At 40.4% G+C, this 18,997-nt stretch overlaps 1 protein-coding gene across 1 annotated transcript; it reads right to left on the bottom strand.

Annotated features, from left to right (window-relative positions):
- Positions 1-1,649: 1,649 nt before the first annotated feature.
- Positions 1,650-8,736, bottom strand: nrn1a (neuritin 1a; the record flags this gene model as incomplete). Its single annotated transcript, XM_083901626.1, has 3 exons — positions 1,650-1,881; positions 3,717-3,864; positions 8,694-8,736. The coding sequence occupies 3 exons, from the start codon at positions 8,734-8,736 to the stop codon at positions 1,650-1,652; spliced, it is 423 nt and encodes a 140-aa protein (XP_083757752.1).
- Positions 8,737-18,997: the final 10,261 nt, after the last annotated feature.

An 18,997-nucleotide genomic window follows, 5' to 3' on the forward strand; every position in this document is an offset into this window, starting at 1 on the left:
GCTAACTGTCTTCCTTTTAGTGATAAACTTGAAGTAACCTGTGATGGATTGGTTATTTGTTTTACCTGTCTTCTATAACCCGGTCTGTTCTGGTTTATCCACGAAACCACACTCACATCATCTTCAACTCAACTGTTAGCCATGCTAACCTGTTAGCTAAAGTACACCATCAGCTTGTTTACTCTGTTCTGCTTGTAAACAAACAATAACATGAATCTGCTGCTAAGCTACGAGCTAACCTCAGTGAAGAGCTTCTTGAGTTGTTTGGAAGTGACTTACCGCGGTTTATAGCAAACTCGACTGTGAGCTAACACATTTCTCCACAACTAACTCAAAGATAGAAGCAAGAATCATATTTAGCTGCCTTTGACCTTTTGTTGACCTCATTACCAAAACATTAGCATAAGCTAGTGCGAGACAACCAAACTGTTTATTTAACCAACGTCGTCTCTGTCTCTTCAAGCTAACTGTTAGCCAAGCTAACCTGTTAGCTAAAGGACACAATCGGCTCTATAAAAAAGATGTTTAGCTCACAAAACTGATGAATTGAACTTTGAGCTAAATCTGTTTTACCTACTCGTAAACAAACAACATGTTAGCTACTTTACACCATCCATCTGCTAATCTATGAGCTAACCTTAATTAGTGACTCACTGAGGTTTAGGTAGCTCGACATTATTCCAGCTAGGGTCAAATTTAGCTGTGTGAGCTTTTTTATGACATCATTACCAAAATATTAGTGTATGCAAACGTTAGTGAACATGTTCTCCTGTGTTTGTTTGTTTATGTTTTATTTGTTTTTTTGTGTTTGCTTGTTTGCTTTTGTTGTTTTTATTTGTGTTTGTTAGTTTTTTGTTTGTTTGTTTATGTTTGTGTGTGTGTGTGTGTGCGCGTTTGTTTGTTTGTTTGTGTTTGTGCTCACGTCCTGAAACCTTTTCCTCTGAAGTGATTTCATGCAGGTTTTTAAACTTCAGTCTAAACTGGATTTTAAACGGTTTAACTAAGACACAGACGCCGTTAGCGCTCGTTAGCTCGACAAACTCAGATCAAAGGCTATAAATGTAAAGACATGCAGGGGTCAAATGTCACCACCATCAAGGGGACCCGGTTTTACCTGTAGAACCTAAAGCACCTACTGTGACGACACAAAGAACACAAATGTCACTTCAGTCCATTCACACACGGGGGCGCTGTGGAGTCAAAGTCTCCACCACCATTAAAAAAAGAGAACGAAACAGATGAAAGTGATTAAACTGAACTTATTGATTTAGTCAGCGTTAAACTCGAGCCTGAGGCGTCGAGTGGACGGAACATGAATAATTCACGAGTCCTCTTAAATGACGTGTAATTCCACGAGTGTCAAACGTGCAGAAATCCATCACATTTTCATCTCTGTCGTCGTTTCAGCTTGTGTTGAATATTATATGTCGTGGAGGAGAATCTGGGTCAGGACGACGTGTGATTGGACGAGGAGGCGGCGCAGGGCGTGGCCAGCGGGCGTCCCAACACTGTCACAGACATCACAATACAAATCCATCTGTTTGATTTTTTAGGTGAAGTTTGATGAATGTTTTCTTTTTTCTTTTTTTTTTTCGTTTAATTTCTTCTTCTTCTTCTTTGTGTTTGGATTCCTGCTTCTCGTGTTTCTGTTAAAACGCCAGCCAAGTCAGTATAGTGGGCATCGCGCTGAGGACCACGGCAAAGAAGCCCCTGGCGTCGGCAGATCTGGTCGCCGCGTTTCCGCTGCCACAGAGTTCAAACAGACTGCCACGGAAGTCCAGGTTGCGGGACTCCGTTTTGAGTTTCTCCCACAGATCCGCACCTCCCTCCTGGCAGTCGGCCAACGCCGTCGTGGCACAGGAGTTGAAGTTATCCCAGTAACTGTCAGGAGAAAACACAGTGAGCGTTAACACCACAGGCCTGACGACTTCAGTGGGAGGCAACAGTCACTCAGGACACCAAGCCAATAGTGGAAGTCGTCCCAGAATGTGGCAGCATGCAAAACAAAATGAGCAAATAAAGCTTCTGAGGACAAACTGAACCACAGCAGGACATTTTATATCATTTAAAAAACAAATAGGAAACCATCTGTGAAGCGTTTAAGTGTTTTAAGTAATAAAATCGGTGTCAGTTTAAGTCTACGATATCTTAAGAACATGTTCACGTCTTTATCTCACTGTTCGAGAGACTTTTCCAACAGGAAAATGAAGTTTGTAAACTCACTCTCCCACACCAAAGTCAGTGATTTTAGCTTCGGGGGGACACAGGAGCTGCTGGTCTACTGCTGCCTCGTGTGGTCAGTTTGGGTTACTGAAGTAAATCCAAATGAAGGATTTTTAATGCAGAATTAACAAAATAAGTGATGGAGGCAGCAGTGGATCAACAACTCCTGTGTGCTGTGATGTTAAAATCACTGATCTCTATGGACTTGGGTGTGGGAGAGTGAGTGAGTTTACAAACTTCAGTTTACACAAGGAAAAGTCTGTCTAACATTGAGATAAAGACGTGAACATAATTCTTAAGATTCCACTTGATGATCACAAATCACATGTTCATCTGTATCAGCTTCACTTCACGTCTTTATTCCACAAAAATAAATTTTTTACAGTCACATGATGTAATTTTCTAAGAAAATCTCTTATTGTCTGAACATTTTTTATCTGTTTTTAATTATTTTTTCCTCTTCTTCACTCACTTCCCCTCCCCCACCCTCCCATCATTTCCTACTCCCTGGTTTCCTATCCTCCCTCCATCCTTTTGTCCTTCATCTCTGTCTTTTCCTTCCTTTTCTTAATCCAAACTCTTTCTTTTCTCGCTTGTTTCCTTCCCTCCTCCTCCTCCTCCTTTTTTCTCTTTTATGGTTGGATGTTTTATTCATATCCTCCTCTATTTTCTCCTCGTCTGCCCCCATTTCCTCCTCCTCTTTTCTCCACATCTCCTTCTTCTCCATTCTGTATTATTTTATTTATCCGTCTTTTTATTGTTCCTTCTCTCGCTCATTTTCACTTCTTGTCCACCCTGTTTTTGTCCTTTCTTCACCCAGTGAATGTGAAAATGACACCAGAGACAAACACACAAACACACGCACGGGCGCGCACACACACACACACACACACACACACACACACACACACACACACACACACACACACACACACACACACACACACACACACACACACCGTATCTAATCCAATCTTCTAGTCTGCTGTTATTGATGTTGACCTCTTGAACCGAATCGTGTCGATGCGACATCTCAGAGCAATTAACGTGTGTGTGTGTTGGGGGGGAGGTATTAACGCGCCCCACCTGCCACTCCTCAACACCGCTGTGATGGAGCTGTCACTGAATTAAAAAATCATGTGTGGGTGTGTGGTTAGGGGAGGGGCTTCTTGCTGCAGTGTGCCATCTGGTGCCCACCCGGTCTGAATGGTGGGATGAACGTGTGTGTGTGTGTGTGTGTGTGTGTGTGTGTGTGTGTGTGTGTGTGTGTGTGTGTGTGTGTGTGTGTGTGTGTGTGTGTGTGTGTGTGTTGGGGGGTGTCAGCTGGTGTATGCCCTGCCCCCCCTCCCTCAGGATCTCTGTTTAAATCACTCATATTATTTATTATTCTGTGGTTAAAGTCAATCACATGCAGACTGTGTGTGTGCGTGTGCGTGTGCGTGTGCGTGTGCGTGTGCGTGTGCGTGTGTGTGTGTGTGTGTACATATACATACATGCAGATCTTGTGCAGGTTCTCTCTGTCGTCCAGGTCTTGGGGATAGTTGACCATGTTATTTCCCAGCTGCAGCAGACAGTCTGAGAATCCTTTAAACACTGAATCACACTGACCAGCACTGACCAGGACCGTCTGCAGCACAGACACTGAGGACAGACGACAGAGGACAGAGGACGGTCAGTTCACAGACAAACTAATCTTTATTATCATGTGGAGTTTGACATAAATGCAACTTTAGTGATGTCAGTGTTATAACACTAGGAGGCGCTGTTCATCTCCAACAGTGAGCTGAGGCGTTAGCTGTGTAGCTAGAAAACAAAGAATCTGTAAAAAAAAAATTAAAACTCTGTCAGATTTAAAGAGACAGTTGATGTTTTTCTTTTTCTTTTTTTAAATGGTTGTGTGAGTTACATACAACCAGTTAACGAAAAATAAAAGCTACGTCAGTTTAAGTCTACGATATCTACATCACATGTCCACGTCTTTATCTCACTGTTAGACAGACTTTTCCTTGTGTAAACTGAGGTTTGTAAACCACTCACTCTCCCACACCAAAGTCCATAGAGAAAATCAGTGATTTTAACATCACAGCACACAGGAGTTGTTGATCCACTGCTGCCTCCATCACTATGTTCAAATGTCTTATTTTGACACTTTGGCACAAAAAATCCTTCATTTTGATTGACCTCAGTAACACAAAGTGACCACACGAGGCAGCAGTAGACCAGCAGCTCCTGTGTCCCCGCAAGCAAAAATCACTGATTTTCTCTGTGGACTTTGGTGTGGGAGACATTTCCTTGCATGAAGCCTTCACACACACACACACACACACACACACACACACTTCTGATCAACACGTCTGATTGATTTCTGTGACTGGCTGTGTGTCATTGATTAATCAGGCAGTGGTTTAAAACAGGGAGCGTGTGTGTGTGTGTGTGTGTGTGTGTGTGTGTGTGTGTGTGTGTGTGTGTGTGTGTGTGTGTGTGTGTGTGTGTGTGTGTGTGTGTGTGTGTGTGTGTGTGTGTGTGTCATCAGGCCCCTATTAAGAGAGAAAAAATAATCTATTCATTTTAACATGCACAGGTTTCCAGGTCTGACACGCCTCTATCCCCCCCCAGCCAGTCACATAAGCATTAACACGACACACACACGCCCCTCTACATGACCTTTGTTAATTCAGTATGTGTGTGTGTGTGTATGGTTCGTTAGGCAGGGGATCAGGCTGATTGATTGGTTTGGATAATAACACGCCTGCTGTCCGGTTCCGCTCGATCAAACAGTGGACTAACACAGCATGACGTGTAGAACGAGACACGGCTGTTACAGAGGTGTGTGTGTGTTTGTGTAGAGATATATTACACAGGAACAATGTGACAGAATCAGAGTCGACTTTCTGTTTTATATCCGTTTCTATATCAGTGTATTGATACATAAGCAGTAAACTAATCAATAACAGATGAAGACGCCGACACTGAGAACCGGTGATTGTGATATTTAAGATTCTTATTACATCTGACGTCCACGCAGGTTTCCCAGCCAGGAATCCCACTCACTCTCCCACACCAAAGTCCATAGAGAAAATCAGTGATTTTAACATTACAACACACAGGAGTTGTTGATCCACTGCCACTGATTTTCTCTATTGACTTTGGTGTGGGAGAGTGGGTGGTTTACAAACTTCAGTTTCCTGTTGGTCTAACAGTGAGCTAAAGATGAGAAAACTAATCTTCAAAATCTGTCAAAAATCTGTTTCACTCTCCCACACCAAAGTCCATAGAGAAAATATGTGATTTTAACTCACAAGGACACAGGAGCTGCAGGTCTACTGCTGCCTCGTGTGGTCACTTTGTGTCACTGAGGTCAATCTGAACAAAGGATTTTAAATGCAGAAAATGACAAAATAAGACATTTGAACTTAGTGATGGAGGCAGCAGTGGATCAGTGGTGCTGTGATGTTAAAATCACTGATTTTCTCTATTGACTTTGGTGTGGGAGAATGAGTGGTTTATAACAGTGAGATAAAACAAAAAAAACCTGCACTATCCGTTTGACCACTGCTCATCAGCTTGAAAATAAATGTGAACCATACATGACGTAACAATAATAATAATAATTTGTGTTAAATGAAGAATTAAAGTACATGTGTTAAATTCACAAAATTGACTGATTTATAGACTTATTTATTCATGTCATTTTTTCATATATTTGACTTCATCATCATATAATAATTAATTATGTATTGGTTTATTTATCTTTACCAAAAAATTACATTATGACTACTTTATTATAAAATCTACAATATTTAAGGTTATCATTGTGTCATAAAATATCTCTAAATAAATGTATTTTAATTATAATCAGGTGAAATAAAATTGCAAATTCAAATTTATTATGAATCTTTTACCAATATCTGTGAGTTTGATGTATCAATATTGTTATTATTATTATTGTAGTTATTATTAATGTTTTAATTGTTTTATGGTGTATGTAACTGCATTTTATTATCGTCTTTTAAGGTGAAATAATAATCTGTTTAAATAATAATTAGGCTTTCTCTCTATCTTGTTTCTGTCGGTGTCTCTTTGTCTCACTTGTATGTTTGAGGCATTACATCATCTCAAACTAATTCTCTCTCTCTCTGTGTGTGTGCGTGTGTGTGTGTGTGTCTCTCGCTCTGCACCACTTACATGACATCATTACTTTTTCTTTTTCAAAAAAAGAGAAAAATCTGGACCAATCAGCGTCGACCACGGTCTCACACACGTATGAAGCGGGACACCCCCATCACACACAGACACACACACACTGACCCAGAATCTCTCATTCACTTAAATCGATCTTAAATAATTCAAACGTTATTAATTATTCATAAAGACATTTTTTATTTTTGGAAAAGGCTCACAGTTTTGTTTCTGTTTTATTTTATTTAAACATTTTCTTTATTTTCCAGTTGTTGTTTTATTTCATATCTTGTTTATTTTAATGTGTTTCTTCTCTTCTTCTCGTTTTTATTTTGTAAGACAGATGTTCGCTCTGCATCCGTCGCTTTAATGTATTGGTTTATCTGTTTGTATTTTGTTATTATTATATATTTGATATATTGTTTTATATGTATATGGACAGTTTCAGCAGCGGCGGCGGACAGGCGCACACGCGTTTTGCAGTTCACGCCTCCCCATTCTGTCAGGCACGCGCGCACCCATTCACCCCACCTCCACAGACACACCCACCTCCGACACACGAGAACATTTCACGCGCCTGATTTTCTTTCTTTTTATGATAAAAACCACAAAAACAAACAAAAACATTATGACTAAAAACACTTTTATTTGCATAACAAACAATAATGAACACATGAAACCTGTGTGATCACGTGAACACATGAAAGAGAGTCACGTGGGGATGTAGTGCAGCAGCACGCGCCAAAAACGCCAAACCTCCGCGGGCAGCAGCCAATCACACAGAAGCAATTTATTAAAAATAAATCAAATAAAAAACACAAAGAAATATCGAAATATAAAATTATATTTGATTATATTTGTTAATTAATATGAATATTTTCTCTTTCTATGGAACATTTTCATAAATATTTATGTTTTTATGTTATATATTTTATTTTACTTTTATGTTAAAATAGATCATATATATTATCAAATATAATTTGAAATATAATTTAAAATAGTAACAGCTGTTTCTGTAACAAAAGCAGTGACTGGGGATGCTGCGTCTGAATAATTCATCACACACACACACACACGCGCACACACGCACGCACACGCACGCACACACACACACACACATACACACACACAGACACACACACCTCCTCCACAGCCTCGTTATGCAACAGCACGAAGACAAATGATATTTTTCCTTTTAATTAAAATAATTTTATTTTATCTTTTTTCTGTTCAACATTAAATTAAATTAAATCTGAACATGTGCGTTTATATAGAATTCCTTTTCCTTTTTTGTTTAATTATCAAACGTCTTAATAAATAAATAAATAAATAATGAAATTTAAAAATCGTGCAGGATCTATTTTTGCACCCGTCGTTCACGCGCCGGCGGCGGCGAATTAAACATGCAGGGGTTTTATTTCACGTGCTTCTTTTTGTGTTTGAACATATACAATGAAGAAAATAGAAAAACATTTAAAATCCTTACTTATTTATGTATTTATTAGAACCGGAGCCGGGACCGGGACATTCTGGCTCGTTTTAGCCGCTGGTTTTTATCCAGTTTTGACTGAAACAAGTGATAAAAAAACAAAAACATTTTTTACGTCATTTATGAGTAAAATCCGATCCACTTGAAACGAAAGAATATATTATTTTATATATTTATATTGTATTAAATGTTTTAACGTTTAAATTATGTGGGGTTTTCTGCAGGTGTGGAAATGTTTGAGCTGTAGTGAGTGAGAGGGTGAGGGGGGCTTCCCCTTCTTAACACACACACACACACACACACACACACACACACACACACACACACACACACACACACACACACACACACACACACACACACACACACACACACACACACACACACACACACGCACAGTCTCCGGTGTGAAACGCAGAGCTCACATATCTCACATGCCTTCAGTGTTCAGTGTCATTCAAATATCAAATAATTAAAAAACGACTTTTTAAAATGTATTTTCAGTGAAAACGAATTTAATCGTTAAAACAGAGAAATTCCATCAAACGAAAATCGCTCTTAAATGAAAGCAGAAACGCTGAATCTGCTTTTTAAACGCGACTCTATCTCATTTAAATTATTTTATCAAATAAAATAAATTCTTTAAAATAATCTAGAAAAAAAATGTAAAAGATTCAAACCAAATAAAAGCGTGAAATAAAAGTAAAAACCTTAAAATAATAATCATGCGTGTTTTCTCTTTGCTGCAGTGAAAGGATGAAAGTGATGGACGTGAAGATAGAAATAAAGGTGAGAAACTCACGGATGTGCAGAGCGAGGCAGAGCGCGAGACTTCCTCCTCCCATCCTCCTCCTCCTTCTCTTCGTCCTCCTCCTCAGTCGCAAACACTCACCAACTCCCGCACATTTCCGCAACAAGCTGCGCTAAAACAACACCTACATCCGGAACTGCGGCCCCGCAACTGCTGCTCCTGGTCCTTGTCCTGAGCTTGGTCCTGAGCCTGGTCCTGGTTCTCCGGGTGGACCTGCTCCTCCTCTGTGTGTCTGTGCTTTCTGCGTCTCTCGTCTTCTCTGCTCCTCCTCCTCTTCCTCTGCAGCTCCCGCCTGGTTTTTGTCTGAGGAGGAAAAAAAGAGAGAGAGGGTCTGTCTCTCTCTATCTCTCGCTTCCTCTCTCTCTCTCTCTGTCATATATTAATTATAACTAATAATCATTTTAGTAGTAAATAAATGTATAATTTAGTTTTTACTGATTTTTTTGTTAATTTCTTTGATTTTTATTGATTATTGAACATGTTTTTTTATGTTAATTATATTTAATTCCAACCCAATGTTATTTATAGAGCACATTTAAAAACAGACAAACGGCAGTGCTGTACATGGATATTATGATTACATTTTTGTCCCTGAGTCTTAGTTGTTAGTTTTGTGTCTTTGAATAATACTTGTATATTAATGTAGTTTATATATCATATATATATATATGCATATATACCTATATTCATGTGTATTGTCTTTTTATGTGTGTTTTTGTGTCTGTTTCTCTGCTTGTGTTTTTCTTTTATTCCTCATCTTTTAAATGCTGTAATGTCTTCCTAAATATTTTGTTTTTCAATTTCTCTCTTTCGTTCTCTCTCTCTCTCTCTCTCTCTCTCTCTCTCTCTCTCTCTCTCTCTCTGTGTGTGTGTTGTCTTTGACTCTGACCTTCACTCTCTCACCTCCTGCCCCACTTAAAAGAAACAGATTTAGTCTCAGCAGTGCCGCTTGGTGGCGTGCAGGAGGAACTGCGACGTCAATCAAAAAGATAATGAACAAAAAAAAATGCAGCAAAAAGAGTAAAAACACAACAAAACAAGAAACGAGAAATTAATGTAAAAGATGCAAAACAAACGAACAATAAAACAAGTTCAACAGAAAACATTAAAAAAACAAAAACGATACTTGAAATTCATTGACTTTTGAATTGAATTTTCGAAACAGTGGCGTCATCTTATGGTCAAAACATGTAAGAACAAGTCAGAGATAATTTATTTTATTTAATCAATTAAACTTTATTTAATCAACATTTTTGATGCTTTATTTTTTTTTGTCGTCTACATTTTTTCTTCAAATATGCTTTATTGAGCACCAACCATACAAAGTGTACACAACGTGAAACAGTACATAAAATACAGTGCACGCAATTGTTTTCATTTTTTTCATCATACCCCCACCCTCCCAATGCACCATCCTTATCCCCTGCATAGGCTCCCACACCCCAACGCCGCCCTCTACCTAGTTAAAAGACATACTACAACAAGGGGGAAACAGGACCAAGCAAAAGTGAAACCAAACAAACAAGACAAATTTAAAATTAAGTTTAAAAAAAAAGAAACTTAATTGGAATGAAAGAAAATAAAATAGTGATAAATAAATCCTTGAATTGGAGGTTAATTATACTGCAACTCCAAGGGGCTTAAATATTTCACTCATCAGGCATAATGTCTAGGGAGTCTGTGATGGATAGCAAGGGGTTCCACGTTTTATCAAATTTCCTCAAGGAGCCTCTAAGGGTAGCACCTCAGCCTCTCAAGTTTTAGATTATATAGAATTTATTTTAATCCATCTGTCATATGACGGAGTCAGAGCCTGCTTCCAGTTAAAGGTGAAGTAAGTAGTTTATGGTGCCATCTAGAGGAGAGGCTGAAATTTACAACAAAGAACTGCTCCTCTGCTCACCCCCTCCCTTCCCTGAGCGATACGGTATCCTCAGCCGGTCAAATGTCGTCCTCGTCGTCTTTCTCCGTGTCAGCGGATGAGGTTCGTGAGGCGAGGGGGGGGCGAGCTACCACGGCCATAGCAGACAAAGCAGAGAGAGTCACTCCCAGAACAAATAGCGACTGTGGGTAAGGGCCCTTAAGCGTCAGTCACTGACGGGAAAAGTGCCCTTAGCCGTCGTCTGCTGACGGAGAGGGGGTTCATTTCACTACAATGCTATGCCGTCCTCGGCGATATTTGACGTTCAGAGCGGGTGCTCAATCAGCCCATTCATTCCTGTATTAACCCGACCACGTCTGTAGTGGACGATGTGAGCATCCGTCCTATTGGATAGTTATGAGGAAGCTTTTATGATCAGATTTTTCAATGACGTCAGGTTAATAGGGGTTACGGCTGAAAGACGCCGGAAGTATGTCTTTACCGTACTATTGTTTATGCTGTAATGTCATAATATTGTTGACAATAGTTTGTTGGGAACTCCAAACTAGTTGTAAACTTACTGATGTGATATGACAGCATACATAATAGGCTTATTTCAATCTTCCTCCTGTACCGCAGTGTAAAATGTTCGTATCTTTATAAATAAAGTTATGTATTCAAAAGTGCGCCATCAAACTATAATGCGAAGCGACTATTGGGAAGTGCCCTTTAAGCCCAATTTATACTCCTGCGTAAAGTGCTCTGCGTAGCTACGCAGAGTCCTCTGCGTCGACGCAGAACCTGTCGAAGAGCCTCTGCGTCGTCTCCGGGTGCACGGAATATTTTTTAAGTGTCCGTCACTCCGTCAAGGGACTACGGAGACGGCAAGAGCTGCGATTGGTCCTCAGGACAGGCCGAGCTAAGCTGCTCTGTGCCGGCTCTCAGTGCGCTCCGGGCGTCCTGACAGAGGCGGAGCTGATCCCCGCCGATAACGCCGCTGCCGAACTATAAATACGTCATATCTTAACACACACAGCACATGTTTAGACTCTAAATGGCCAATTTCTCGCCTCAAATTATCTTAAAACTGCGTTCCGTGACACAGAAAAGTGAGAAACGGCCACTTTTTCAACAACAACAGTCTTTCTCTCTCTTTCTTTCTCGGACGCCATTGCTCACTGTAGCCAGAAGCACAACAACCTTGCGCAGCGACCCCTACTGATCGGGCGGGAAATTGCAGCGAGTGTCCGTCACCACGACGCAGAAGTATAAATGCTCGAGGCGTCTCCGTGGTGACGCAGACGGATAACGCATACGCAGTCGGAGAAGTATAATGTGGCCTTTAGCGTCAATCACTGACGGGAAAAGTGACCTGAGCCGCCGTCTGCTGACGGAGAGGGGGTTCAATTCACTACAATGCTATGCCGTCCTCGGCGATATTTGACGTTCAGAGCGGGTGCTCAATCAGCCCATTCATTCCTGTATTAACCCGACCACGTCTGTAGTGGACGATGTGAGCATCCGTCCTATTGGATAGTTATGAGGAAGCTTTTATGATCAGATTTTTCAATGACGTCAGGTTACTCGGGGTTACGGCTGAAAGACGCCGGAAGTACGTCCTTACCGTACTATTGTTTATGTTGTAAAGTCATAATATTGTTGACAATAAAGTTTGTTGGGAACTCCAAACTGTTCATGTTGTAAACTTACTGATGTGATATGACAGCTTATTTCATTTTTCCTTCAGTACCGCAGTGTAAAATGTTCGTATCTTTATAAATAAAGTTTTGTATTCAAAAGTGCGACATCAAACGAAATGCGAAGCGATTATCGGTAAGGGCCCTTTAGCGTCAGACACTGACGGGAAAAGTGTCCTTAGCCGTCGTCTGCTGACGGAGAGGGGGTTCAATTCACTACGATGCTATGCCGTCCCCGGCGATATTTGATGTTCAGAGCGGGTGCTCAATCAGCCCATTCATTCCTGTATTAACCCGACCACGTCTGTAGTGGACGATCTGAGCATCCGTCCTATTGGATAGTTATGAGGAAGATGTTATGGTCAGACAGATGTTTCAATCACGTCAGGTTACTAGGGAGAAGGGTCTAACTCCGGGCCGGAGTCCCCACGCCAGCCCTCCCCTTACCATTACGGGCACTCCCCTTACACGCGGGCACGCCTCCTCAACACTCCCCTTACACGCAGGCACCTCTCCTCAACACTGATTGGGTGAGAGATCACGTCTGACGTGAGGACGTTTGCTTTTGTCGAAACTTTATTTATACACGCGTATCCCATGCAAACTCATTGACAGAGACTTTTTACCACGGTGTGCGTAAATAATAGAGACGAATAAAATACTCACTGACATTTAAGAACACATAAGTGTACTTTGTATGCAATTTATGAATAATTAAAGCCACTTTGTAAACTATTAAATAATATAGCCAAACTGCAAAAATATATACATGCAGATTATACACATACACATAATTATCACGTTTCTGATTTCACATTTCCACTGTGACGACAATAGCTTCTGTAAAATGTAACGTTTGTGAGTAATTTAATTTATTTTTGCAAACATCCATGATCACAGCAAACTGTAGGTTATAAAAAGTTGTGTTTAATAGCCTACACTTTTTGAATTTCTTATTAGTCTGTTTGACAGAAAAAGTATTAGAACTATAGAAGTCTGAATCAAACACAGTTGGACATCAGTGGATATTTTGACGAATGAAGTCATACAAAAGCTCTGAAACACTTGATTCTGCACAGAAAGTTGTATAACTTTCAAATCCATGTAATGAATACAAGAAATTAATGATATATTATTTGTATTCGTGTAACACAAAATAAACTTTTTACACTTTTGACAAAGAGCCCCTGCTGGAACAAGGGCCTTTCTGCATGGAGTTTGCATGTTCTTCCCGTGTGTGCGTGGGTTTTCTCCAGGTTCTCCGGCTTCCTCCCACAGTCCAAAAACATGCAGATTTGGGGATTAGGTGATTTGGCCGTAGGTGTGTGAGTGTGAGTGAACGGTTGTTTGTCTCTATATGTGTCCCTGTGATGGACTGGTGAACTGTTCAGGGTGTGACCCCGCCTATCACCCTATGTGAGCTGAGATAGGCACAGCACCCCCCGTGACCCTTCAGTGGAGGACAAAGTGGTAGGTAATGGACAGATGGATGGAAAACAGTTTGACTCTAATCACAGTCGCTGAAGAAAGTCCTCACTCTCTAAAGCGCTCTGGAATCTGGCCAAGAGGCTTTGGAGTTTGAGCCTTGCTTCATCCGACAGGTGGCTCTGAAGCTGTTCACTGAGCAGCGTTATCTCACTGATAAGACAAAATGATACAACAAAATGATGAAGTCATTAATGACACTCACATACATTTGGGAATATACACTGATGTGAAAGTTGGTTTAACAGTTTTATAAACTATCTGACTTACCTCGAGTCAAACTTATTTCCACATTTGTACATCTCAGTGGCTTTGTCCAGGGAAATGGAGTGTACAACTGCCAGGGCGAATATTGTTGCCTATGTCATGAAGATTAAGATTGTGTTGGACAGTGACCATGTGTTAAAAGGAGACATATGCAGTTATATAAAATATGTAGTCTTTGAATCAGTGTCTGATATCTCACCTCTGGCAAAAGTACATCCATGACGAAAGCCACTGGATCAGCATACTTCTTGTCTGTCTGTGTACTTTCAAGTACTCCAGACAAGAAGCTCATCACCTTGTCCACTTGGTCGTCTTCTTCAAAAAGAATGACGACCCTGTCCTCCTTCTTGGCCCAGGGAGACACTGTGCTGCCGCTGATGATTTTCTATAAATATATTATAGGTTTTTAGTTTGGGTATTCATATATAAATACAATAAATAAATAAATCCCACACAAAAGGCTTTTTGACAAACTCACTTGAAGGTGTTGCAGCATGCCTTGATCCTCAGTTATCACTTGAACTAACAGGCAACTGGACTCACGCCGTTTCTTTTTTGCCTGTTGGGCCCTTTCCTAAAATGAAATTATACAATGCATAAATATGCAACACTGTATATATTCAAGTACTTTGAATAAGACAATTTATTTCCCTGATTATTTGCACTTCCTTACGTACCACAAGACTCTTTGTGGATGCATCATCGGAGCTGACCACAGTAACATCACTGCCCTAAACGGATACACAGATAAGTTTGAATGAGACAGAACACATCTGTGTGTTTACTGATGTATGAAAGAAATGCTTAGACTAACCAAGTCTTTTGCAGGAAAGATGTACGGCATCTTGCTGTATATATGGTCATTTGCATCCGATGGCACCTGTAGACGATCATCATCACAATCAGAATTGTGCCAGCATGTGTCATATGCAAATGTTGAAAATCTTCAAATGGCAAATCGGACACTGAAAAGTGTCTGAGTCACATTGCCTCAGCTCAGGGCCTGCTCCAACAGGAAAGGTCATGTTGCTCTGTAAGAGAATTTTAATATTTAATATTTAATTACATTTCTTTTGTATTTTTAACATGGGAACATGTTTCATCGACAATCCAGTAGAAATTAACTGGATTACATTTGCCTATAAGACTTTACCTGTCCTAAAATATATGTAGGCTAACTGAAATGAAATAAATGTAACTGTTGACTGTGATTCAACAGAACTTTTTATCTCTAAACGTGAAATATATTATTCATTATCAAATGTTTCATCTTTACAATTGTAGAACCGAGGTCACATTTTCAAATTAGCAAAGCTGTGTGCAACTTCAGTCATTTAAAGATTTAAAAAAAATGACTAGATAAAACTAAATAAAGAGCATGTAGTTTATCGTAAACGTTTCTTAGTGGAAAATGTGACTCACTTTGTCAATGTTATAACCTGTATGAGTAAAGGCATTTAAGAAATCATTAAAACAAACTAGAAAAAAAAATCGCTTCTCTTGCTTACTGATACAGTCGCTACAGTTATAACATGTAGACACGAGTCACGACTGGTTAGCAAACTAAACTTAATTGACTTAATCTATAATGTATAAATAACGACAATAAATACAGTGTTCAATATCAAACTGTGTATTATTTATCCATTCTTACCTTTTCTTCCGTCATTTCGATGACTACACGCTAGTCCCTGTAGTTGTGAAGCTTTCCTCTCTTTCTAACGTCTCTCGCTTCTTCAAATACGACAATGTCATCACGTCAGACGTGATCTCTCACCCAATCAGTGTTGAGGAGGCGTGCCCGCGTGTAAGGGGAGTGCCCGTAATGGTAAGGGGAGGGCTGGCGTGGGGACTCCGGCCCGGAGTTAGACCTACTTGTGGCATTTATGACAGAGCAGTGTCTTAAATGAATCAAATTAAATTAAATGGATACTCTACAGTTCTAAATGGGCTACCAGCTTCATTTGGGCTGTTAAAATAATTTTTTTGCTTTGGCCTGTATTTTGCTGTTTACTCTCTTAACCATGCACGCATGCTCTTACCTGAGAAGAAAAACTGCAAATGCAGCCAGGTACGCCAGTCGCATACCATGAGGACTTGTATCTTCTTCCTTTTCTTATATATATATATGCTGTTGGCATCCATCTGTAGGTGCATTATCGCCCCCTTCTGCTCTGGAGTGTGGACCGGAGATGTCGCACTTTTGAATACAAAACTTTATTTAAAAAGATACGAACATTTTACACTGCGGTACAGAATGAAAAATGAAATGAGCTGTCATATCACATCAGTAAGTTCACAACATGAATAGTTTGGAGTTCCCAATTAACTTGATTGTCAACAATATTATGACATTACAACATAAGCAATAGTACGGTAAGGACGTACTTCCGGCGTCTTTCAGCCGTAACCCCGAGTAACCTGACGTCATTGAAAAATCTGATCATAAAAGCTTCCTCATAACTATCCAATAGGACGGATGCTCACATCGTCCACTACAGACGTGGTCGGGTTAATACAGGAATGAATGGGCTGATTGAGCACCCGCTCTGAACGTCAAATATCGCTGTTGTGATTCAACTTAGTAATTGGTGGGAAAATATTAACACAAATGATTAATCATTTTTAATAATTTATTTTGTTATTAATTTCTTAAAAACGGGGCACCACTCCTCTTAGCGTGAGGAGAATGACAGAGAAACTGTCACTTTACAACCTTCAAGTGTCTCTTGACTATCAGTTATAACTAATTAATAATAAGTATATTAATATTAATTAATAAATAACAAAGAAGGCGTGAGATCGTACACTGGCTTCTTTCAATTACCCTTTGTTACAAACAAGCAAGCACAAAAGACAGAAACGGTACTTTTAAAGTAAAGGTTCAACATTTATCAAAGCATTAAAATTAATTAATAACAGCAACAAACATCAATCCCTTAAGATAAGATAAGATAAGAAGATAAGAAGTCCTTTATTCGTCCCGCAGTGGGGAAATTTCCAGTGTTACAGCAGCAAGACAATAAGGATAAGGATAATAAATAATAAACATGCATTACCAAAAAGAAATAGAATATATAAAGTACAATATATAAAGATATTAACACTGACTATAAAAATAGGTTTAAAAATAGAATGTAGAATGTACATTACAACCGGTCTGCAGAATATACACAGTATGCACATGGTATTTACAGTGTAAGGAAACAAGGCTGAGCTATTAAATAAGGATATTAAATAAGGATATGGATATTGCACTGATGAGAAAACTACAGTATAAAAAATTTGACAGTATGAAAATGACAATATATTGCACTTAAAAAAATTTACATTATGAAAAAATATATACAGTATAGTACAGCAATGAAAAATGAACAGTATATTGCACATGGAGAGTGGAGTGTGTGTGTGTGTGTGTGTGTGTGTGTGTGTGTGTGTGTGTGTGTGTGTGTGTGTGTGTGTGTGTGTGTGTGTGTGTGTGTGTGTGTGTGTGTGTGTTTGTGTTTGTGTGTGTGTGTGGGGTCTACTTAGAGCAGTACTTGTTGTACAGTCTAACAGCTGCAGGGAGGAACGATCTGCGATAAGGCTCCTTCAGACATTTTGGATGTTTTAGTCTGTGACTGAAGGAGCTGCCCAGTGCAGCGATGGTGTTCTGCAGGGGGTGGGAGAGGTTGTCCATCAGAGATGATAGCTTGGTAACCATTCTCCTCTCTCCCACCACCTCCACTGGTTCCAGTGGACATCCAAGGACAGAGCTGGCTTTCTTAATCAGCCTGTCCAGCCTCTTCCTGTCTGCGGCTGTGATGCCACTGCCCCAGCAGACCACTGCGTAAAAAATGGCTGATGCCACTACCGAGTCGTAGAAGGTCTTCAGGAGTTCTCCCTGAACTCCAAAAGACCTTAGTCTCCTCAACAGGTAGAGTCTGCTCTGACCCTTCCTGTAGAGCGCAGCAGCATGATCAGACCAGTCCAGTTTATTGTTAAGGTGAACACCCAGGTATTTGTTAGATGTCACCATCTCTATGTCCTTTTCCTGGATGCACACCGGCGATGGAGGAGAGTGTCGTCTTCTGCGGAAGTCCACCACCAGCTCCTTAGTTTTCCCCGCGTTGAGCTGGAGGCGGTTCCGCAGGGACCAGTCCACAAAATCCTGAACAAGTTCTCTGTACTCTCTGTCGTCATCGTCTGTGATGAGGCCGGCAATGGCAGAGTCGTCAGAGAACTTCTGCAGGTGACAGGAGGGGGAGCTGTTGGAGAAGTCTGCAGTGTACAGGGTGAAGAGGAACGGAGCCAGAACTGTTCCCTGTGGGGCCCCTGTACTGCAGACAGCCATGTACCAGCAGTTAATCTAAAATAACTGCTGGTAAAAACGTTTCAATATAAAAGAAAGAAAGTAAAATAAAATAAAAAGGGGAATGGATCTGAGTGCAGGAATCTGTGTGTGTGTGTGTGTAACATCACCCTCTGAAAAGGGGGCGTGTCACTTTGGCAGCAGGTAACAGGAAGTGAACAAAACAAAGCCAAAGTAAAACAGGAAGCAACAAACAAAGCCAAAAGGTAAATGGCAACGCGCCTCCCACTTCCGGGTTGCCAAAAGCTACGTCACGTGAAAATGGCGTCACTCGTTGTTACCGTGAGGCAACGCGAGATGGCGCTCGTGCTCTGATTTCTTCACTCCGCTCTTCAGTCTTTCACCAGCGGAAGCGCTGAGTAAAAGAGGAGAGTTGAAGGAGGAAATGAAGTCAGCAGTGACGTGGAAAATTTAAAGGGAAATTGCGGCAAGAAGTGGAATAGACAAAGGAACGAGTCTGTTTAGAAAACTTCTGTAATCACACAGTTTATCCGGCTTGTCCGACTTAAACGGTGGTTCTTACAGATCACGGAAGTTTCCTCTCAATGAGTGATCGCGGGCTGTGTTGAGGACACAGGATTGCGATACACGGTGACAATGAAAGAAAATAAAAAGTACATCAACAATAAAAACA

This window comes from Microchirus variegatus (assembly GCF_963457635.1).
Source record: "Microchirus variegatus genome assembly, chromosome: 15".
Taxonomy (NCBI): Eukaryota; Metazoa; Chordata; class Actinopteri; order Pleuronectiformes; family Soleidae; genus Microchirus; species Microchirus variegatus.